The sequence below is a fragment of the Triplophysa rosa genome, linkage group LG2, assembly GCF_024868665.1.
Source record: "Triplophysa rosa linkage group LG2, Trosa_1v2, whole genome shotgun sequence".
Lineage (NCBI taxonomy): Eukaryota > Metazoa > Chordata > Actinopteri > Cypriniformes > Nemacheilidae > Triplophysa > Triplophysa rosa.
Window position 1 is genome coordinate 29,059,936 of NC_079891.1, and position 24,598 is coordinate 29,084,533.

A 24,598-nucleotide genomic window follows, 5' to 3' on the forward strand; every position below is an offset into this window, starting at 1 on the left:
TGATGGTGACGAGTATAGGATATGATTGAGTGTGTTAAAGGGGTCATATGGCGCGAATATGTGTTTTTTTCTGTGTCTTTGGTGTGTAATAAGTTGCCCATGCATGTATTACACACGTAAAATTGCAAAAATTAAAGTGTCAGAACAAAAAATGCATTCTATCTAAAAGCGACTGCTCACCCAGACCTACCTGAAACGCCTCGTGTAACCACACCCCCACAAATCTACGTCAGTTCGTGGTATGATTTGACTAAGACCGCCCAAATGTATACGCAAGTAAGGTGGGTGTACCTGTCAGTACAATTGCTCTGGAACCTGATGTTCCAAATATGGTAAGAGGCGTTACATTTCCGTCACATGCTTGCAGTTTTCGACCAATCACTACGCACTGGTTAACTGGCCAATCATAGCACACCTCGCTTCTCAGAGCGATGAGATTTGTAAAAAATCTGCGCGTTTCAGAGAGGCGGGGCAAAGAGGAGATACAAACATGCACAATATGTGGAAAATACAGTGTTTTTGAACCTTAAATCGTGTATTCACATTGCATTACATCTAAAACAAACGAAAATATTAGTTTTAGCCCTGTCATATGACCCCTTTAAATCCATTCAATCCCCAGACACTTGCATTGGTCGTAATCCTACCCTCTTTCACACCATTTGAAAGGCTCATGCTCATGAAAGCCACTGATGAAATCTTGATTTCCTATCTGTTTCCTTTCTGCACGGCCTTTGATTCCTTTCCTCACTTGTCCATAATACAATTTCTGGTCAAAGGACAGTGTGTTCATAACATGCATTCACTTTTGTCACATCTGGTAAGCAATGTCAGCAAAGTTTTCTTTTTTCATTATAGGCTGTTAATAGCTATATATCTATATACAGCTATATATATCATCTAGTTTATTGCCTATTCAGAATCAGAATCAGAATCAGAAGAGCTTTATTGCCAAGTGTGCTTGCACACACAAGGAATTTTCTTTGGTGTTGGAAGCTTCTAGTACAGACATTCAACACAATGACAATACAATATAATACGATTTAGTCTAAAAGATTCTAAATTGTGCATATGTATGCAACGTCAATGGAGCAATGTCACAGACGAACAGGTTAACAGGTACTCAATGTTCTTACAAAAATAAAGCATTTAAGAAACATTTACTGTACATAACCAGTAATTCTTTTATTTCAATACACACTAATTTTATTGTAGAATTTCTGTATTCTTCTTTATATATATCCTTAAAAGGAATTGGTAATGAATTGTGCAGACATTTTGAGAAAAACAAGTATTACAAATATTTTTTTTAAATGAAAAATTCCATCACATTAACTAGAGTCAAATATGTGATGTTTAGATATTTTATCAGATATTATTTATTAGAATGATCTTGCTTGTTCTATGCACTGTGCTGTGTTTTACCTTTTCTGCGTTTTTCTGTTTTTCTTATTTTCTCCTGTAAAGCTGCTTTGGAACAATGCACATTGTGAAAAGCGCTATATAAATAAAATTGAATTGAAGTTTCCTTTAATCGTTATACCTGTAAGCCATGTTTTATCACCGATGGCAGTTTTGTTTCAGAATCATCTTACTGTGTGTGTAGTTAACCTTTAAATCTGACTTGATGAGCCCATCATTTTTTCCCATGATTCTAAACAAATCAAATGTCTTTACTTTCAGTATGTCCAGAAGATACACAGAATGAATGAGTCCTTGCAATTGACAATGTGTTTCCTGTTTCTACATCTTGACAGCATATAAACACATTTACGGGAAGATGCTGGCTTCCATGTCATATGACAGTTCATATGAGTTCAGCAAAGCAGGAACATACGGAGCACACAGGGATGCTTTTCAACTCTGTAGCAGGACAGAGGAGAACTAGAGAAACTTAAATTTTGCTTTAGGCATTTATTTGTCTTTTAGATAAACCGTACAACAACAGATTTCATATTAAACCCTCTTGTTTTATCTTTATATATCCTTGGCTAAAGGAATATTAATAAACATAATCAGACTTTACCCAGTCCATATGTCTCATTTAATTTCCTGTGTAAGTCCATCCCATCCAACCTCTTCACAAGTGTCTCATTGTGCTGCATCCATCACACTTAAGGCAAGTCACTTGATTTCCTTGTGGCTCACCACCTCTCCCATATGTACAGAATCAAGCATGAACAGACAACCCTGTGAAACCTGTGTCCTGTGCCTCTGAAAGTTTATTTTCTCGATCAGCAACTTTTAAATCAATATCCGAGTAATCGTAGACCTTGCTCAATAGAAGGCAACTCATTAAATCAACTTGTAAGGTTAGATCTAAACTGAACACTCACCGATACTCCTGCGACTGCACCGTAACTCCAGGGACAAGACCACTCTTTGTTGGATAGATGGATGTTCTGGACGACTTCTGCTGGCAAATGGGCTTTTATTGCTCTCTCGTGATGTCACAGTCACATTTGCCTAACGCAGTAAGTTAGTCCTCTCGCTATGTAACCGTACAATAACATTCAGGTTCAGGAGCTGGATATTAACAGGATAGTTCACCCAAAATTTAAATTATGTCATCATTTCCTCACCCTCATGTTGTGCCAAATCCATATTACTTTCTTCCATACACTATAGGCAGGCCAAGGGCTGTTAAAGTGGACAGAAAAATAAAAGCAGTCACAAGTTCAATTCCAGGCCTGAGGTCTTATCATAGATTTGTGTCAGGAAGTTATACATTAAAAATATTTCCTTGCCTGTTGTGGTCACCATTCATTTACATTGTATTGGATGTGTAATTTTCATTTTGGGGTAAACTATTTCTTTAATAAGACATCTGAGCTTTAAAGGGATAGTTCACCAAAAATGAAAATTCTGTCATGAATTACTCACCCTCTAGTTGTTCCAAATCTGTATAAATGTATTTGTTTGGTTGAACACAAAGAAAAATATTCGGAAGAATGTTAGCAACCGACAGTTCTGAGGCACCATTGACTACCACTGTAAAGAAAATTAAAATGGTATAGTCAAAAGTGTCCCAGAACTTTCCTAAATTTCTCAAAATGTCTTCTTTTGTGTTCAACAGAACAAAAAAAAAACAATAATTTTTCCTACTATTAGTTAAGGGTGCCTCAGAACTCTCGGTTGCTAACATTCTTCCAAATATCTTTCTTTATGTTCAACCGATCTAAGAAATGTATACAGGTTCGTAACAACTAAAGGGGGCGAGTACTTCATGACAGAATTGTAATATTTGGGTGAACTATTTCTTTAATGCTTCGAGTATTTTAAGCAAGTCCTAAACATGACATTACCAAACCTTTGTTCCAGCTTGCTTTGGTTCTATCAGTACAGTTTATAAGCTTTTAAACAACCTTTACAATGAGCCAACAAAGCACTTCACAGTTAATCTCAATTGCCCTTAAGAATAAGTCTCAATGTGCTAAAAAAATGTTTTATTTCCAGATGAAATCATTCTCGAACGTGTTATAAGTACATTTTCTGTGCTACACTGCTTTGATCAAAACCAACTCACATTCCTTCAAGGGTGTAATGAAACCAAGTAGAAGTGAGATTTCTCGTGGGGCTCCTCTCCTTTTCTCTAAAAATAGAAACAACACCTTTAAAGGTCCAGTGTGTAATTTTTTGGAGGATCTATTGACAGAAATGCAATATAGTACACATAACTATGTCTTCAGAGGTGTATAAAGACCTTAATGAAGCGTTATGTTTTTATTACCTTAGGATGAGCTATTTCTATCTATATACACCGCGGGTCCCCTTACATGGAATTCACCATGTTGTTTCTACAGCTCTTAATGGACAAACTGCTCTACAGAGCGCGTTTTATAAATACAATATCTCCTTCGGAGAAGAAGTGAAAACATGACAACATCTTATTTCAACATCTCACTTTCAGAGTGCTTCGAACGGGTGGGGGGCGAGGGGTGGAGTTTTCATTATTTATTATTTTTTGTGTTTATCTAATTTGTATAAGCCTACTATTTGTGTGCTGTTTGTGTGACGTTCAGTATTAATTAACTTAGCAAGTAAGCTTTACTTCACAAGTGTTGGAATTAGACTCAATATTACACAATCTTCTCAATGCTGTGCTAGTCTCCATGTAACGGCTAAAGCTGTACATTTCTTGATAGTACAGAAGGAATGAAGACAGTATTTGGGAGGAAGATGTGGAGACAGTGATATATAGACTACAGTTTGCCCCATAAGCGGCTGCAAAAACAAGGGAACAAAGCTTTTTAAATCCCCCTGTTTTGTGCCTGGCTCCCATGGCAACCATCATAACAGGATGCTCTCATTCTCTCTCAAAAATAATAAAGTACAAATGACTCCAGCACACGGTTCAAAGCCACCGTTTCGAGTTTACAGAGAGAAACCAGGCCAGACAAAAGTAGTAATGCATGCTTGCTGTGGAGAAAACTGAAGGTCACTGTTCACCTCAAGAGGGAAGGAGACATTGTTACAGATCGTATCACTGCGGCACAGATCACTTTAAAATGTTAGGCATCCGTTTTCATGTGTGACTACAGCTACCCTTAAAAGTGGCACTTAAGCCACACTTACAAGATGTATAAAATACCATTGGATGAGATCACTAAATATCGACTGTGAGAACTGTGAAAGGAAAAATTACAATGGTATAGTCAAAAGTGCCCCAGAACTGTTTGCTTTGCATTCCTCAAAATATCTTTTGTGTTCGACAGAACAAAGACCATGGTAGTCAGTGGTGGCCAAAAACTGTCTGGTTAACAAGCATTCTTCCATATATCTTTCTCGGTGTTCATCAGAGCAAAGAAATTTAAAGATGTAAAGATTTGGAACAACTCGAGGGTGAGTATGAAGACAGAGTTTTAATTTTTTGGTGAACTGTTCCTTTAAGATGCGGTTCCAGTATCCAAATAGGGATAATTGCATGAATTTCAATTGCTAGTGCTTGCTGAAGCAAAACATTGAAAATAAAAAAGCCTCTTTTGGTCATTCAGTTGCCCCAAACGTGTCTTAATGAGAAAACTAAAAAACGCAATGATTGATCTCCTGCGGACTTTCTGTTTGGCCTTGGTGCTCATTTATCAAGTGGTCTTTCCAACAGCCTCTAAGCCTGCAGTTAAGTCTGATGTCATGAACACATGGAGATGTAGCCAGTTGCATAAGCTGCCCGCAGACAAGCCAGAATATACAGAGCACAGATGGTGACCTTTGATGTCATACTACTATGCTAAAATCCAGATAAGCAATCACAGGAGAGGAACAGGAGATTCTTTGCAGGGACCAAATTCTTATTTGATTGTGTGCCTGTAAAACCCCTAAAACTTAGATTTAAAGATTTCAACACAATACATCAAATAAAAACATCAATAAAATTGAATGTAAAAGTTTATTTCCATAATATACACATACAGTACATCGTTTCAACAAAATGTACAAAGTGCAATATGCATTAAAACTACAGCAAATCTGCAGTACAAAGGACAAAATTATACTGCATACTTAAAAGCAATTACAACAGTCACAAAAAGGGAGGGGGGAGAGAGAGAGAGAGCGAGAGCATTGCTAATTCGTGACCACTGCAATTGAACAGCATTGCTTATGCACAAAAAGAGACTTTTTGAAGTCTATTGATGGATGATTTATAAGCATCCAGTGTGACATGAGAATCTCTCTTAGTCAGCTGACAATGCTTGAATCTATGGCTGTACCTAATAAAACATCATGTGGCGTGTAATAATATCCATCAATAACACACAACTTTGGTCATCACTTAAACATAAAATCCTTCCTCACTCCTTTGGAAAGGAAAATCCCAACAGACATGGCAACTCTAACAGCCCTCACAAATTGGCATTTGCTTCAAATCAGCCAAACATCAATGGTCTATATTTTCTCTAATACAACCTGATTCAGAAGTGCATGTCAAAAAATGCCACCAGCTATAAAATGTCCCCATGTACAGTATAGTCCGACCATCTCTCTCTTTGACTAACTGTAATCATTTAGCCTCTAGTGCTTCTGGGTAAGGCACTTGATGTTGATGAATCAAGACAATGTAGGCAACCAACACCATTTAATCTCCGACTCAAATTTGACTTCAATATGGCATCCGATGCAAAATCTTTGGGGAAGAGTTTGTCACTTCTCACTGTGTGCATTTCCTTCCAAGAAGGATATAAGTAGCAGTTCATGACACAAAACTGCTTTCTGGCCTAGAGCTAAGTACATTTTACCATTTTTAGTAGTTTTGTCCTAATCTGTTTAAGCCCCGTAGATAAAATAAAATAATAATGGTGATGAATGATACTCATTCAATCAAAAACCATCCATTCAACTTGCAAGCACAACTACAGTATGAGGAAATGTTTCAAGTTAACTATTGACTATCGGATACAAGTACCATTAACTCCAGCAACCCTGTTACATGACCAACATACAGTATTTACATACAGTGTATTGCCGAGTGTGTTTGTGTGAAGGTGGAGACTGCATGTGTACTATGAGCCCGCTCATGTCTTAAAGCGCACACACACATTCTGAAAGGGTTCATAAACAGTTCACAGTAATGGTGCAGCCGCTGTGCAAAGCACCACTCACACAAATCACATTTCAGTTGCTTAAATCCGACATGATAGCATAGATAAGTGTACAAAAAAAACCTTGAAAAAATAAAGGAAAACTATACTGCATAATAAACCTCAAGTACTCCAGAGCAAGTTGGGGTTGGCTGATGCATTTTTTACACCAGAATAGTTGGATTGATGTATTAACAGGGGTGTGTGTTTTGTGATCACATCAATTGGTATGGCAGGTGTCTTCAGACACACACAGTGTAAACAGGTCGTATTTCCCCTCAAAATCAGAAAGAAATAGAAAAATGATATTTTGCATAAAGCAAATAAAAAGCCTGGACCATTAGAATTATTCATATGGGTATTATTTGTAACAAGAACATGCCCGCCTCAACTCTCATTGAAAGCGTTAAATAAATCATTGCACATATAAATAGTATTTTTATTCTAGTACAGTAATATAATATATACTGTACTACAATAACAAATAAAAAAATGGGTATTTAAAACAAAATACTTTTTAGTTTATGGTGAATTGTGACATGGACTTGTCACCCACAAATGCAAACGCTCACATTTAAAGGGATAGTTCACCCAAAAATGAAAATTCTGTGAGTTACTCAAATCTGTATACATTCCTTTGTTCTGTTGATGTATTTGAATGAATGTTAGCAACTGAGATTTCTGGGGCACCATTGGCTTCCACTAAAATGGTCGTCAAAGGTGCCCCTGAACTGTTTTAAATTCTGCAAAATATTCATCAGAACAAAGAAATTATAGAATAATTATTTCTACTATGGTAGTCAAGGGTGCCCCAGAAATGTCAGTTTCTAACATTCTTCCAAATATCTTTCTTTGTGTTCAACCAAACAAAGAAATTGATACAGGTTTGGAACAACTTGAGGGCGAGTAATTTTCATTTTTGGGTGAACTATCCCTTAAAGAAATTCCCAATATAACGAATAACAGTGTCACACTTATAGCGAGTCTGGTCGTGTTGTCTGATCTCAGCTCAGCATTATGGTTGTAATATAATGTCTTTTTAAGCTCTTTTCACCTTTCAATACATTCTTATAGAAAACTCACAGAGTATTGCTATGACAAAGATTCGGAACAGACCAAGCTGACTAACATCAAAAATGTTCTGTTGGTTTTCAGCTTTCCAAGAATGTGCCACTCCTTCAAATGACCTCACAAGCCTCTCATCGCATGAATAAGCGTAAAGGGTTAAAAAACGTAACAGTCTCTCTTTAATTGTGGAAGTAACTGATTTGTATCACATTTGGAATCATAAACCTGCTCTTCTGCTACTGAAACTAAAAACAGGAAAGTCCAACTTTCATCAAATGAGTACAAGCTCACTGACATTTTCTGTTATTAGAAACTGCAACAGTAAACCCATGCTTTTCCTAAAAACTCAAATCTGCCAAGTCTAAATTACAGCTAGCTGGTCAATCGCTCTCTTTAGAGGAACAGCAACGTCTATGAGTGAAATGTGAATAGCGGCTAAATTTATCTCAGTGTGCAAGGTGCTTGACTCTCTTCCCTTCTGAATGATTGTCTTTCATACCACCCTCATTGAGAATAAGATGAATCATCTAAAAATAACCCTCATCTTGGTGGTCTTAATGACCCTTCAGACCTCACTGAGTAACACTGAAGTGCTGCCAGTCACCGTGTTTTGTTTTCTGCATGGGCCAAAACTGTCCCACACCCTTCAAGCCTTGATCTGCCCTACAAACATTACTGTATAAGAATGAGGTATTGGTTTGAAGCCTGTGTCTAAACGGTCAGTGTTCTGCGGATGATAAAAGAGAAACATGAGGATGAACCAAGGTTTCTCGTGCACATTCATGATGTCTATCAGCACATAAAGAACTTTTCTAGTCAAGTAGAGAATGCGTTTCCTTTCACTGTATAGTCAGGATGTGAAAGCTCAGCGGGAGTACAACTATAACCCCCCTTTATACATTTGTGACCATGTCCAAAGGAATCTGTGACTCATTTTGTGCCGCAAAATAAGTGATTTGCAGTGCGATGAATGGGTGGGCTGGAAACATTACACAATGGTCTATTTTGACTCTTTCTTTAACAGCATTTGGGATTGTGATCATATATTTTGTCTCCAGAACAGTGAGATGAGCGACAGCAAGAGCAATAAAAACCTTCGTCAACCTTTTTGAACCGTTGTCTTCTGCATAAACATGTGCAATACGCGTCCATTTGGATTCCATGCAACGAAAGCCAGTCTTGAAAATGTGGGATAGCTATTCCTTAAATATTGAATTTTTTAATCATAATTCAAAGAAATTCTATTCTTTTGCATGAGACACATTTCCCAACTCATACAACCTGTTTTTCCCACTTACAGATCTTCAGTGGATGACTGAAATGCCTGAAATGTTCAAAACGTATATTAACATCTATCCCAAAAGTAGCGCCGCACTTAAAATCTCACGTTTTTGTTGTCAGCTCCTAGACTCCCCAGGTCCCGCATCTCCTTGGTTTAAAAGGTCCATATTGGTGGACGTCGAGGGAGGGGAAGATGGCCAAGGTCTGACCCAGTCTGGGCTGACTGAGCGTTCAGGCTCTGGAGACAGCGAGAGCATTAGTAGCGTTCCTGCGTCGGAGGAGCACGCCGAACATAAGTCCTCCGAGGAGAACGTGAGGCTGCCCAGTTTGGCGAGAGAGTTGGAACGCTTAAGTCGTGACGGTACGGTAAGTCCCGCTAGACGCATTCGAGCCTCGATTTCCTGCGCACGTTGACGCACGAGTCCTGGTTTCCCCCGGACGCTGCGGATGCTGTCGCTACTGGAGCTGCGGGTGAGCGTGGAACCGTGCGGGGACGAGACGGGCGTCAGTCCGCCCGAACCTAAAGTGGCCAGCAAGGTCTCGTTCGTCAATGGCACTGCCGCTTCAGTAGAGAAATCTGTCCGTGTTCCGAAACACCTCTGGTATGGGTCCGTATCAATCGAATTGTTGGTTGCATCCTCAGATTTGCTAGAACAAGCACCTCGTTGCTCATTGGCACGTGCACGCTCCTGGAAAAGCCCGGAGAGTTTTTCCAAGCGCTCTGTGCGACGGCGAACCAGTCCGGACCTTTGCAACTGCTTCAGAGTTTCTTGTTGTTGTGATGTGCAGGCAGACTCCAAACTTTTGACATCTCTCTCATTCTCGGAACCCTTTGCATCAGTCTCTCTTTGCATTACATCTCCTTCCACCTTGTTCTCCAGCAGCGATGTCCCATTATCCTGGTCAAGGGATTTGCTTTCTGGTTTGTCAGTATTTCCAAAGGGCATTGCATTGGCATCAAGGCACACATCAGAGGCAAGCTTGCCACACTTGGCTGTCACAGAGTTGGCACAGGGTGGTGTTTGAATGGAGATACTGGGCACGCTGTGGAGGGGTAAAGGGGCAAGGCCTTGTCTGTTAGCCTCTAACAGAGCACTCTGGGTGGGCTTGGAAATGAACGGCGAGCCAGGACCAGGACCAGGCCTAGCCTTAGCATTCAGCTTCAGATGGGCACTTTCCTGAACAAAAGAAATAAAAATGACATGTTAATGCATATAGAATGGGTCCAAAAAATGTATGGCACTGGCTTGCAAATTTTTTAAAGATTCTAATCTACTGAGTGAGGATTTGTGCAAAAACATCAGAATTTAAAGGAACAGTTAGCCCCAAAATAAAAATTCCGTCATCATTTATTCATCTTATGTCATTTGATTCAAATCCATTTTACTTTCTATCTTCCACTAAACAGAACAGAATCAATTTTAAAGAATGTTGACACGGCTCATTTAATATACATTATAACTAAGACCCATTTTTTGGATAAACTATCCCTTTAAGAATTTTTTTTTTTATGTGGTCAAGTGCACTCACAGTGAGATTGTGTTGTGTTCTGAGGTGATTGTTGTTGTTGGAATTCTCATTGCACATATGGTTCAGGCTCGCCAGATCGATCCCTCTTTCATCCGACGGCTTTTCGTTTTCTTTTCCTCCTCCTCTCTTTGCTCCTTCTGCTAACGACTCCATCTCCTCTAGCTCCTTCTGAGCTACCTCCTCATCCTCCTCCTGCACCGTGCTGAACTCCAACCGCAAACGCAGTTCCTCCAGAGGCTCCGCCCCTCGGGAACACGTCTGAGCGGCCGTACCGTCCCCAGGAACGGAAAAGTGGGGTAAAGGAAGATTTTCATCAAGAAGCGCATCTTTCTCCACATCTGCAACCTCGATGTACACACGATTCACATCTACCAAAGGTGGTGCATGGATTGGAGTTGATGGTTCGCTGTCGAGGGCGGAGTCGGACAGACAGCGGAAGTAGTAGTGGAAGTTTTGTGGGTGGGCGGGGTCCAGATCCAGGCTAATCGGAGACGAGTGGGCCGTGGGCTCACAGCAAACTGTTATTCCAGGAGTTGTGGGGTTGTGGGTGATGCCCTCAGCGTTTGAACAGCATGGGGCAGTGGCCTGCTGGCAGTCGGGGTGATCACATTCTGAATCAGGATGCCAGAGACGGTTATGCCGCTGTTTACTGTAGTGCAAACAAAGAAACAAGATAGGGTCCAAAACAGACAGTGGTTATATTCATATTTACAGTATATATATATATATGGGCTTGAAGGAACTGTAAAATGTATTCAGTATATATATTTTTTCGAGGCTGTATATACAGTATGTTTATAAAAAATGACTATGCCGGTCAAAAGCTTTGGATCACTTGACAAAAATGTTTTCCATGAACTTAAAAATCTATAACTTGAATGTGTGTTTCAATGTTTGAAATTACTGTTGTAGACAAAAAAATGTAATTGTGCCAACATATTATTTATTTCATTGGAAAATTAAAAAATATTTTTGAAACCGACTTCTTGGACCAACTAATGAATAAATGCAGCCCATAAGAGTCTGGCATAGATGGAAATTCCTTCAATACTGTTTTAAAAGCTTCACAGGTTGAGACCTCTCTAAATATTATTTATATAATAAATAATTTATATAATAATATTTTAGCATCTTCATTTATTTTAGACTCTTTCAGTCACATTATTCCCACAGTTACAAATTTATTCCACGGTTTGATGGGATTATTATTATTCTAAAATGTGAAAAAATACAGAATGAGTGATCCTAATCTTTAGTGTATAAACTAATATGTAAATTTTACTAAATTTATTTCATGACTCTTTGCCATGGCTGTCAACAGGTGTTTATAATCACTTAAAAAATCTTAATTCACCCACAAAATAATACAAAAAAGAATCTAGAGCTATATTAAATGGGTCATATGCCGCGAATACGTGTTTTTCTGTGTCTTTGGTGTGTTATAAGTTGCCCATGCATGTATTAGACACGTAAAATTGCAAAAATTAAAGTGTCGGAACAAAAGATGCATTCTATCTAAAAGCGAATGCTCACCCAGACCTGCCTGAAACGCCTCGTGGAACCACACCCCGGCGAATCTACGTCAGTTCAGGGTATGATTTGACTAAGACCGCCCAAATGTATACGCAAGTGAGGTGGGCGTACCTGTCAGTACAATTGCTCTGGAACCTGATGTTCCAAATATGGTAAGAGAAGTTACATTTCCATCACAAGCTTGCAGTATTCGACCAATCACTACGCACTGGTTAACTGGCCAATAATAGCACACCTCGCTTTTCAGAGCGATGACATTTGTTAAAAATCTGCGCGTTTCAGAGAGGCACGGTATGTGAAAAATACAGCGTTTTTGAACCTTAAATCGTGTATACACATTGCATTACATCTAAAACAAACGATAATATTCGTTTTAGCCGTGTCATATGACCCCTTTAAAATCTCATACTGTACCTGGCATCCAGTATGCCCTCATACTCCGCCATCTGTCTCATGAAGCTGGCGTTGGGGCGAGTGATACTGCGCTTCTGTTTGACAAAGTTATAAGCCTTCTCCAAAGACCAGCCGTATTCTTTCATAGCATAGGCTATAACTGTGGAGGCCGAGCGGCTTACACCCATCTTACAGTGAACCAAACATTTGGACTGATTCTTCCTGAAGAGTACAGAGAAAAACAGCATTAAGTGGAATATTTTACAACTGATCCCTAAACACTTGATTCTAGCTTAATATACAGTACTTTATTGAAATAAAAGCACTGTTGTCAATAACTGATTAAAGAAGAATGTCAACAAAGTATGGTGCAAACAGCGTCTTACTTTGCTTTGATAATGAAGTTGTAGGTATCATTCCAGTGTGCCAGCAAATCTGTGGCCTCGTCGTCGTACACTCGGACGTTATGGTAGCAGAATGTACCCGGAAAGAAGTTATCTATTTCCCTCGTAACATTTAGGATATAGCCCACCCTAAAACAAACATGAACATCTCAAAATTACAACATTTGCACAAAAATGGAAAACCATATGCATGGAAGTTTATTTATATTTCCTTCATTAGAGACTACGAAAAGACCCTCGGAAAGCTGTAAAAGACAGCTTTGCTCTGAACTTTTGCGAGAATAAATTAAGAGATAATACAAGCTCAACTTTTACATTTAAAGGGACAGTTCACCAAAAAATGAAAATTCTTTCATCATTTATTCATCTTCATGTCAATCCAAACCTGAATACTTTCTTTTCTTTTGCAGATAAGAATATATTTTGAAGAACGTCGGTAACCGAACAACAATGACCCCTATTGACTTATATTGTATGGACATAAAACCACTTCTTTTGGTGTTCAACTAGAAATTCAAAGGTTTTCAATGACATGAGGGTAAATTAAACAGGACGATTTTTATTTTCGGGTAAACTATACCTTTATCTAAAGTTAACCCATTTAAAGAACTGGTATTTTTACAGAAAACTTGGGAAGAAAAACAATCAGGGAATGTCATTTAAAGAAAAAACTCACCCAGTTTCCTGTAGTTCCTCTAGATTGGAAGCATTCCATTCAGAGCCCTGAAAGATGGACAAATGCTTTACATTTAACAAAGGTTGTTATAACTACAAAGCCCCTAAAGTGAAATTTGGGAGAAAAAAAACGTTTGCATGTGTAACCATTTCTAATTACTGCTAATCACAATATATTCTTATTTAACGAAACCAATTAAACATTGATAAATATCTCTTGGCCTCAAATGACAGAACTCTTTTTCCATTGCTTCCTTATGCCAAATCCCAAAGTGACACGTACACTCCGATTCTCGAGTGGGATTGGCACGGATCAACTTTTGAAAAGGAAAAAAGGGATCACATACAGTATATGCAGCACTAACCAGATAAAGATGGTCAAAGATGAGAGTGGCTTTGTCCATCTGGCCAAGGATAAGCAGCATCTCGTTGTCTATGAACTCTTTATACTCCTTCAGATTACGGTTCATCAGCTGCTCCAGCTCATTACGAATCTGAGAAACACACATAATCGTCTAAGCAAAACTTGATCATCTGTGTAGAATGTACAAACTGTATTTCCCACTGACCTCTTTGGACGTGATGTTTTCCAGGTCCTGGCACATCATGATGCTCCTGAGTTTGGTTTTGATTAAGCATTCGGTTCTTTCTCTCTCCGTCGGCCTGCGGAACAGAAAGTGAACACCATCTATTGTGGCAGTTCAATAAAGAGCATCAAAGAACGTCTTATTTGCGCACCACCTCACTTCCTGTGTGTATCACGCAGATCAAACATCAATGAGATTACACCCGTGACAACGTTCAACAAACACGTCCGCTTGTTGCTTGTAGTCTCGGTCAGTCGCAAGAGAGGAATGCAAGAATAAGCCATTTTCAACAACAAATCCAAACGTTAATTCGAATCTTCTGCCGCCATTGAGCGCTGCCAAGAGCGTTTTATTACTGGTTTGCACTCACTTGTCTACGAAGACTGCGGGAGAATCCGGTCGTAATGTTTCCAGGTCTTGCATGGCGTTCCACTCGTTGACGCAGCTCTGGTCGGAGCCGATACAGCTCTCATAGTAGCCCATCCACGTGAGGGTCATGCCACCGGGAAAGTAGTTAAACCTGCGTGATACCTCACACGCCTTGTGTAGGATCTGTAGTGCCGACCTGAAAGAAACGGGTTCAACGTGAGCTTTAATGTTGACCAGTGATCACTTGTAAAACCTATTAAGAAAAAAATAGTAAGCCACATTGTGAACAAATTCAAGTAGTCAATTGAACTAGCTCTCAACCAACAAAAACAGGATCAAAAATATTTTTTGGAGATGGTACGATGTGTATCTAGACACTATGGTTATAGTAACTAAATAACCAAACTATGGTTATTTAATATTGTTTGTACATGCACCACTACTTAGTTGGTATAATATTGGCATACAATAATACAACTCAAGATGAACGTTAATATAATAATCATTAAGAGACCATTCCAAATGTTCATTTAATCAGCATTTCTATGTATTGTGTCCATTCCAGTCCAGTGTCTAAATTTCAACACAATCAAACCTCAGGAGTTATTCAGCAGCAATGTGAATGACTGACAGCATGACAAGACGAGGTTCTCACATAAATTATCATTTTGAACTTTTCCTAAATGCATATAAATACAAATATTACTGTTGTATTGCTTAAAAGTGAATATGAACTTGTTTTCTTTGCAGTTCTGAGGTCTGAAAAAATACAGAGCATATTTTCTGTTTTTTGGACCTGTTCCTTCAGTTTTCATTTTCTGCAAATAAATGCAAATAGAAACTATATTTTTATTGGGGATTTTGGAGAAATATTGTTAGTAGTTCACAGAATGAAACAAAAACAATCATTTTACCTAAACACAATAAATAGTATACTCAGAAAAATTGAATATGGTATTTGAAATGGTCTCCTATTTTTTTCTTTGACTGTATATCAATTTTAAAACTGCTGGAGTGCTTTTCTAACAGTCACCAGATGGCATTGTGGAGCTCTATTTTTTTATAGACATTAAACTACCAAAACATCTGTGAACATGTACAAAAAAGGTTCTCTCAAATCTTCTCCAAACCCCCGAGGAGCTTTTGATTTCTACCTCACAAAGTGTACAAATTCATCCAGCCAATCATAAAGCAGCTTTTTTGGGGGTAAAAAACAATGATTTCGCTTTTTACCTATAGTTGATTTAAAATCAATCAAAAAGTCATTGTGTGAAATGTTGCTTGAGAGCTTTTTATTTTAATCAAATGCTAACAAAACAGAATCGAAAGAAGTCCAAGACGAAACCACAAAGTCCAATAACTAAATTTAAACGGATACTAGCACATTAGCTATTAAAATAATGAACTCACCACATGGCCTGGACTGACACGGGCTTGAAGATGTGCGTGCGCCCCGCCGTAGTCACACTGAAGCCGCTGGAGACATGAGACGAGAGGTTAACTAAGACATCATACGTCATCACTAAAGAACTACAGCCTCTGTAAATAACAATTAGTAGGGGATACTTCTTATTTTTGTCCTTGCCTGTGTTTCAGGTTTTGTTTATAATACAAAAATGTGGTTCATAAACATAGTTTAGATCTGTGCACCAAATGTCTCTAAGGGTCCAACAGCCTGCATTTCTCTCCGTGTCCAGAGGGGGCAGCACTCACCCATCTCCATCTAAATGAATCTTGGTATCACTCCACAGGGGCAGCACCATCCCAATGGAACAGTTCTTACTGTGAATGACAGAAAAAACAAGACAATACGCTATTACACAAGAATATGACAGAAGCAGGTTTTTTCACAATTGTCACACCCGCCTCGATGAAACAGCACAGATCAGTAGCTGCATCAAATATAATAGTGCACCAAAAATGATCATTCTGTCATCATTTACTCACCCTCATGTTTTTACAAACCTGTAGGACTTTCTTCTTTCTTCCATTGACCACTTTCCAAAAAAATGTAATGGTTCTTTTAAAGTCAGTGAAAGTCAGTGAAATTACAAATGACAATTCTTATTTTTTCATGAAATATTGCAGCGTTTATAGTAAATAGCTTATCAATGTGGGTCATTTACTTTTTAAAATTCATGTACCCTCATAATCTTCAGTTAAAATCTGAAAATGCACTTCCACCCTGAAATGACTATCCATCTGAAATGATGTAAATTAGACGCCTTGGCCGGAGCATCCGTTAACTCCTCCCCTTCAACTGTCAGTCTGCTCTGCTGCCAGTTTCCTTTCAAAATCAATGCAACAGCTGTTTTTACACATCCAACCAATTCGCAGTGAAAAACGCAAGCCACACCCACTAATTTTCTCTTTTTCACTTGAAAGTGTGTCAGAATACGGAAGTAAAAACGATCGCAACTTCCAGATCTCAGGGACTTTAAATATTAATGTTAAAACGCCCCTGTCCCCAATTTACTGGAATTCTTTAAAACCTTTCCTTTATAATAATAATGAATAATAATGAATTACATTTATATAGCGCTTTTCTGGGTACTCAAAGTGCTTTACATCAAAGGGGGGAAACTCCTCAACCCCCACCAATGTGCAGCATCCACCTGGATGATGCGATGGCAGCCATGTTGCGCCAGAACGCCCACCACACACCAGCTTATTGGTGGAGAGGAGACAGAGTTACGAAGCCAATTAGTACATATGGGGATGAATAGGAGGCCATGATGTATAGAGTGGGCGAATTTGGCCAGGATGCCGGGGTTACATCCCTACTCTTATTCGAAGGGATTTTTAATGACTCCAGAGAGTCAGGACCTCGGTTTAACTTCTCATCCGAAGGATTTATGAGACTAGATTGGAAAAACATGAAGGTGAGAAAATGACAGAATTTATTTTTCTGTGAATTACCTTTCGTTTTATCATACTAAAGGCATTTTCGCTCATGTCACCTGTCTTTGTTGCTGAAGTCCATGCCCAGCAGTATGTGTTCTTCTGTGTCCTGTCGACCGCTGGTGTAGACCACCACCATATATCGCACACGATCCGACCACGCGCTCTCCAAACGCACCGCCTAGAAATTGTAGGAGACCACAAACAAAAATCACAATATATTGAACATGAAAAATGTAAACGTCACACGTAAATGACACCGGTATCAGTTTGTTTCACCATGGAAACCCTGAGAAACAGCTAGTAACACATTCAAATAAGTTTCAGGGTTTAATAAACACTGTAAAAGAAAACAGTCTTCTATAAAAATCCATTCAGGCTGCCTCACTGCCAAGAGTTAAGTCACTGACCGTTTGTGTATATGTACACACAAGTTTGGCTATACTTCTACATGTATACTACAATTCTGTTTGGCTAAAATGCTTTCATAAATATAATAACATGTCATGGCGGTGCACACCAATAAAAATGTACATAAATCAATCCAAAACATGATTTGCTGTAAATCTAAGATGTCCACAGGTTTGTGTGGTTAAAAGTATGATTAGCCTGTTAAGAAAACAACACAGTTAGTGTGTGTATGTGTGTTGCGTGCGTGCGTGTTCTCACCAGTTTGATCCGATCCTCAGAGCGAAGAATGTTGATCATCACCTGCAAATGCTGAGGTAAGTCACCTGTAAAACATCCAACAAAATACAATTTTAAAACTGTTGAATAAAAACACAACCATAAGTAAATAAGTAAACAACAACACCCAAGACGACGTAACATCCACATTCAGGAATGAATGAATCACACCTGCCGTGTATGAGCGTGAGGAGGGATCCTGGGTTAATCGAAAGCAAGCGGTCCAAAAGTGTGAATGATACGAATCTGTCTTTAAGTGTTGGGTGTGAAGAAAGCAATGTGGATTCGATTAATGTTCTTATAGCACTGTTGATTTTACAAGCTTACAGAGTACAAAGTATCCAAATACACACATATGTAATGCGAAGGGAATGTGGTGATATCAAAAGGAGCCTGTGTGTAAATACAAGTCTAAGACATTCCTATAAGGCAGTTGTATCATACCGGGGAAATCCAGCAAGCAAATGCATTTGTACTTTTGGCTTGTGTATGTTCAGGTATGTACAAGTATGTTTTAATTTTTGTGTCAAAAAGATCAATAATTATAATCTGACAACATGTCAATCATCTTGTTGCATCAACCCAGCCCCTCCTCCTCCGCTGTGAATCAATAAGAGATACTCATTGATCCGTCTTCATTTCATTTTCCTTTACACAAACTAACCTCCTTGATCTTTGACTACTTTGCTTACCTACACAAACAAACCTCCTCCAGTTCTTGTACTTTTTGGCACAATCCATGAAGGTCTAATGTAACTCATGTGCAGAGCCAAGTATACGAAATACATAAACAAAAGCCAACATATGAAAGCCAAATAAAGCATAAGTTCCCAAGCATGTCGTATACAATGATCAAAACAGATGATGTACAGTTTATTGACTGTAATATGAAAACAAGGCTAAGTTTCTGACGTACACCAAAACATGCCCTGTGGTCTTCTGATGGTTCTCAATGAGACACATTTACATACGTTTACATGCTTATCTGATAAAAGCTGATATGTAAAAGATTAGCTATGACAACACAGACAACTGAGCGCTTTGATGAAAAAAAACAACAGTATCCGTTTGTGAGGAAGAAAACAGCGAGAAGAGAGTAACAATTACTCATCGATAAACACTGATTTAACGCAGTATGACAGATTTCCCTATTAGTTACATCATTTGGCTGTTATTCCAAAATGTTATTTTGACTACTTTAATTTATTGTCAGGGGTTTCGTCATTGTGAGTCACTCCCTGAAACAGTAATTCAAAGTCTTGTCACGAGAAATTAATTTTCTCTTACAAAATTAAAAATTCACTGTACTATGAAAATGACAGAACTGTTTGGTTACAAGCATTCTTACAAATATCCTTCTTTGTGTTCAGCAGAATAACAAACTTAACACGCATTTAGAACAACTTGAGGGTGAGGGAATAATAACAGATTTTTGGGGGGGCTGAACTGTCCCTTTAAAGGGGTCATATGGCGCGAATACGTGTTTTTCTGTGTCTTTGGTGTGTTATAAGTTGCCCATGCATGTATTAGACACGTAAAACTGCACAAATTAAAGTGTCGGAAACAAAAGATGCATTCTATCTAAAAGGGAATGCTCTCCCAGACCTGCCTGAAACGCCTCGTGGAACCACACTAGTGATGCGCGGGTTGTCTCATAATTTTCATGAAAATTCTGTCATCGTTTACTCACCTTCGAGTTGTTTCAAATGTGTATGAATTTCTTTGTTCTGATTAACCCAAAGAAAGATGTTTTAAAAATGCTTATAACCAAACAGATCTCAACAGCCAATGACTCCCATAGTAGGAAAAAGTACTTTATCATTTTTTTTGTTCTGTTGAACACAAAAGAAGACATTTTGAAGAATGTAGGACAGCAAACCGTTCTGGGGCACTTTTGACTACCATTGTTTATTTCCTACTATGGTAGTCAATGGGTGTTGAGATCTGTTTGGTTATAAACATTCTTCCAAATATCTTTCTATGTGTTCATCAGAACAAAGAAAAGTATACAGATTTGGAACAACTCGAAGGCGAGTAAATGATGACCGAAGTTTCATTTTTGGGTGAAGTATCCCTTTTTTACTTCTGCGTCAGACCTACGGCGTAGCGTCTACGCTGTAGATAACGCGCCGGTCGACAGGCAATGGCCACTAGGTGTCCACAGGCGTGTTGCTTGTGTAACCAAGACAAGAGCCGAAGAAGAAGCAGTTCCTTGTGTACGCTGTTTGAGAAGCATTTAGCAGTGGAAGCAGCAAGTAAACAGTCACTTTTGCACCTTGAGTTTCTAAATACAGAAAAACACGTAACTTATCTAGATAATTCATCCAGAAATACGTATGAGTAAACCCGAAGGGAGGTGGTTCAAGTAGACCAATCACAGCGCTTGCGGTCCTCATCGCCTTGCCGCGCTGTTATGCTGGGTTCACACCAAACACGAATTAAGCGATTTGCGTGAGTAAATTACATACAAAGTCAATGAAAAGAAGTGTGCGATGCGAATTACGCGAATCAGGCTTTATAGTTTTAACAAGATCTCAAACTATTTCTGACTTTAACAGTTTGTATTGCACATTTCTGTGCTGATGTTTTGTGATATGTATACAATACAATATTCCTGTTATGGAAAGATGGGGAAATTTACAAATTACATGACAGCAAACCACAGGCCAAACCCTCATATGATAAATGTGCTTTAGTTTCATGGAAGTTTTAAAAGCACAGCAAAAAAGGCAAATAGTCATGAAAATCATTATAACACAAAATAGCTTAGACTTTGTATGTGTTACATATAGAGAAAATGTGTATGACATGACCTTGAGTATTTAAATAGAGAAATGCACAAATCTTCAGAATTGTATCCAGTCTTACAAACAAACAAAGTACCCTTTTGCATGTAAATGATTTTATTTAATGACGCGACATGACTGTCCATAAACATTTATTGTGTAACTGGCTTTAGAAGGTTGGATGGTGTGTAATATATCACCACTGATACTATTTTAGACTTTCTGGCTCCTGGCAGCATGAGGATGCAAATAGAGGTGACTGATGACGTCAGAATCATAAAAAAGAACCGAAATAACATCTATGTCACTAAAAACCATGTCAGCACGGAGATAATATATTTTAGAGGTTGATTTATATTCAGAATGAACATTTGCTTCACGAATTGACATCACATTGTGAGAAATGTTTAATGACATAAAAAAGACATTTTGAGAACATTTTGTTCCTAGACTGTTACAGTAATGAAGATAACATCTGAGATAGTCAACCACAGTGTCTCAGCTGACTAGGGTTGGGAATCGAAAATCAATTCCAATTTGGAATCGGAATCGAAAGGCTAGGAATCGGATCGGAATCGAAAGGAATAGGAATCGGATACTTGAGATTAAAATTGAATTCTTGAAATTGAAAACTTGAATTCCTCTTATCAATTCCTGTGTGCATATTTTCAGAAAAGTACATGCGTTGCATGATCTGCTGATATCTCAATAAAAGCCCTTACGAAAATTATCAATATTTTTTTACTATAGTAAGCACAGTTTAGCTATAGAATTTGCATTAAAGCACAGGAATCACAAATTAACCATAGTTGCATTATAGTAACTGCAGTTTAACCATGATGTAGTTCAACTATGATAATACAAATTGTAGTAAATCAGAAAAGGTGTGTTTCTATGTGTAAATATACACAAAACGCTGCTCATAAATATATAAATATATTTAGCAAACAAGTCAATAAGCAGGCTAAATGACCATACAGGTTGATATCTACTGTAAATGTTTTACTTCAACTGTGGAATCGAAACTGGGAATCGATAAGAATTGAAATCGATAAGCAGAATCGGAATTGGAATCGATAAAATTGAAACGATTCCCAACCCTACAGCTGACTTCTCTTTTTATCACTATGATGCAATTGTGCTTCTTTTAAATGATCTAATTCTTCTAATCTAATTTTAAAGACCGAGTACGGGTACCGATGTTTTTTTCTGGTACTCGCTGATACCGATGCCTATAACCGATGCCTGTATAATGTACAATAATGTTAATAAACCAGTATCTTACTGGTACATTTTCTTTTTTTCTTTTGTTTTTAGGTCTACTTAAATTTAAGTACTATTTTTTAATCAAGTTCTATTTTTTATGATAAGTAGCACAATTTTACTAGCACATTTACTAAAGTAAACAATATACTCTGTGGTCAAAGTATAAAAAAATTAAGGGGGGTGGTGTGGTAAAATGTGAGTGTATTATAACTTGTTTAAGTCAACCAGACTTTTATTTTGACGGATCGCCGCAAAGAGCGTTTGTTTATGTGTTCGTGTCCTCGTGCGCTGAAACGCTGGCGCTGAAAGCTCCACATGCACAATGCGTTCAGTACACGCAACCGCACCACTCTTTCACACACGGTAACGCAAAACAAGCAGAATACATATTTAAACAGTATCTGAATATTTCGTTAACTGTTACGTTAGCTGTTCAGCGCTAATTTCTTGTTAGGAAATGCCTGGATTCCTCGATTCCGTCCGCGTTTTCCGCATAGCGGAAATCATAGGGCTCTATGTATGTCACGTGAGGTATCGGTCTTTGGTATCGGTGTGTCATTACGAGTACGAGTACATGAGCTTTGTATCGGGTGCATCCCTAGTTCTTATACCAACATATTACTTACTGTACAAGAATCCGATGACGTTTTAAACTCTATACACTAGCAGTCAAACCTGCTAACTCGCTTGTGATGCATTCAAACCCAGCATGTAAAAAACGAAACCCAACAATAAGTTGGATGACAGCATAATATTAACCGACTAAACAAAACAGATGCTTGATAACATCAGATGATATGAGGAACCGTTCATAACAAAAACAGCAGAACAATCTGTCTAAACCTGCCATCACACGACAACCTGTCTGAAGGCGTGCTGAGAGACCATGACTCCATACACCCAGAGGGCTTGTTGTGTCTGTGTGAAGTTTTTCGTCACACGAATGCCCATAGCAATACACACCCTTCTGTTTAGCAGTAAACATGTCTGTTAAAATGTGCATGTTTAATCAAGTCAGCGTGTCACACGTGTAATAAGGTGCTGGACGATTGGCGGACAGGTTGTTTGTGTCAATGCTTTTGAGGGACATTAACAGATTGTTTAAATACATAAGCGGAAAATCAAATATGCTCTTTCAAATATTTTGTTTGTTCGTTGAAAAACATGGCACATGGACACTGGGGCTAGCTGTCACATGTGCAAGCTGGGTTGTTATATTAAGATATTTTGAAGAATGTTGGTAACCGAACAGCGCTGGCACCCGTTAACTTCTATTGTAAGAACACAAAACCAATGCAAGTGAATGGACGCCAGGCGGAAGAAAGAAAGTCATACAGGTTTGAAACGACATGAGGGTGAGTATATGATAACAGAATTGTTAATTTTGGGTGAACTATCACTTTAAGGCAAGAGTCAATGAGAATAGAGTTCAACTGAACAGTTAAAGCCAAGACTAAGGTATGTGGAAGGTATATGTCTATACAGAAACTGGCAGACTCAAATTTTGATCTTATCGCCATCTTTCTCCCTGTGACTATGGACTATGTGCATGCACACATTTTTTTTCAACACACACAACAGACACAGCAAATAATCACAAAATTGTTTGTTTAGGTGTTGATTTAAATTTTCAACAGCATTTTTTAGAAATCACTTACACCGTCTCTACACCGGACGCGGCGCAATGCGACTCGACAAAAGACAATAGGACGCATTAGAACCCACTATAATTTTAAATTTATAAAAATGCTCCTTGCGTCATGTCGCGTCCGGTGTAGACACAGTGTTACTGTACCTTTAATATTTACTTAACATGTTCAGTCTTTTTTGTACAATCTTACAAAAGGTGCTACAAAAGGTTCCGTACAATGATGCTACAGAAGAATCATATTTGGTTCCACCAAAAAAACATTTCTTTTCGTGCTTTTATGGTCTAAAGAACCTCTCCACTACATAGGGTCTTTTGTGAAACAGAAAGTTTTTTTAGATGTTAAAGGATGAAACCATTCAACCAAAAATGGTTCATCTACAGTATGCCATCAGACTGCAATTTTTAGGTTAAGTGTATCATTGACATTTTCATTTTGTCTGAAGCCATTTCTTTCATGCCAAACAGGGCCCTAAAAGACCCCTATGTGGGATATATTGAGATGCATTTTGTAGAAACCCCTAAATCTCTTTATTGGACTCACCTGCATGTTTGTGATGCGGGTGACCTCTCTGACCCTGTGGACAACTTCCCTGCTGAAGAAACAGAGCAGCCCCCTTCACCATGAAGAAACTCTCGCTTAGACTGCAAAAGACAGAAAGGTCGTAGAAATGTGAGAAATAATAGAAACAAATCAAACTATTCAAAAGAAAAAACATCACTTGGGTGGTGGATTTGGCTCTTAGCAATTAATGCATGGGGTGTTCTTCCACAAAGACTCACGCCTGTTTTCTCAACCCTTGTCTAGGCATTCAACCAGTCAAAGCCTTATGGAAGGAAATTAAACATGGAGTGTAAATACATTACACTACAAAAAGAGACTGACCTCTTGGAT

The 24,598-nt window shown here is 38.4% G+C and overlaps 1 protein-coding gene across 3 annotated transcripts in view; it reads right to left on the bottom strand.

The window, feature by feature from the left end:
* Positions 1-5,378: 5,378 nt before the first annotated feature.
* ssh1a (slingshot protein phosphatase 1a) overlaps positions 5,379-24,598 on the bottom strand; it is a 38,217-nt gene continuing 18,997 nt past the window's right edge. For 2 of the 3 annotated variants that reach the window (XM_057350966.1, XM_057350975.1), the window contains 13 exons: positions 24,248-24,348; positions 17,986-18,050; positions 17,376-17,497; positions 16,129-16,197; positions 15,826-15,891; positions 14,417-14,611; positions 14,029-14,122; positions 13,825-13,953; positions 13,461-13,507; positions 12,767-12,913; positions 12,402-12,602; positions 10,455-11,103; positions 5,379-10,102 (listed from right to left, as the gene is read on the bottom strand). In XM_057350966.1, coding sequence (XP_057206949.1) covers positions 9,041-10,102; positions 10,455-11,103; positions 12,402-12,602; positions 12,767-12,913; positions 13,461-13,507; positions 13,825-13,953; positions 14,029-14,122; positions 14,417-14,611; positions 15,826-15,891; positions 16,129-16,197; positions 17,376-17,497; positions 17,986-18,050; positions 24,248-24,348 — 2,947 coding nt within the window. In that variant the 3' untranslated portion in view covers positions 5,379-9,040. Of the gene's footprint in view, positions 10,103-10,454; positions 11,104-12,401; positions 12,603-12,766; positions 12,914-13,460; positions 13,508-13,824; positions 13,954-14,028; positions 14,123-14,205; positions 14,391-14,416; positions 14,612-15,825; positions 15,892-16,128; positions 16,198-17,375; positions 17,498-17,985; positions 18,051-24,247; positions 24,349-24,598 lie in introns of those variants that run through there. The other variant, XM_057350984.1, reaches the window with a different exon arrangement.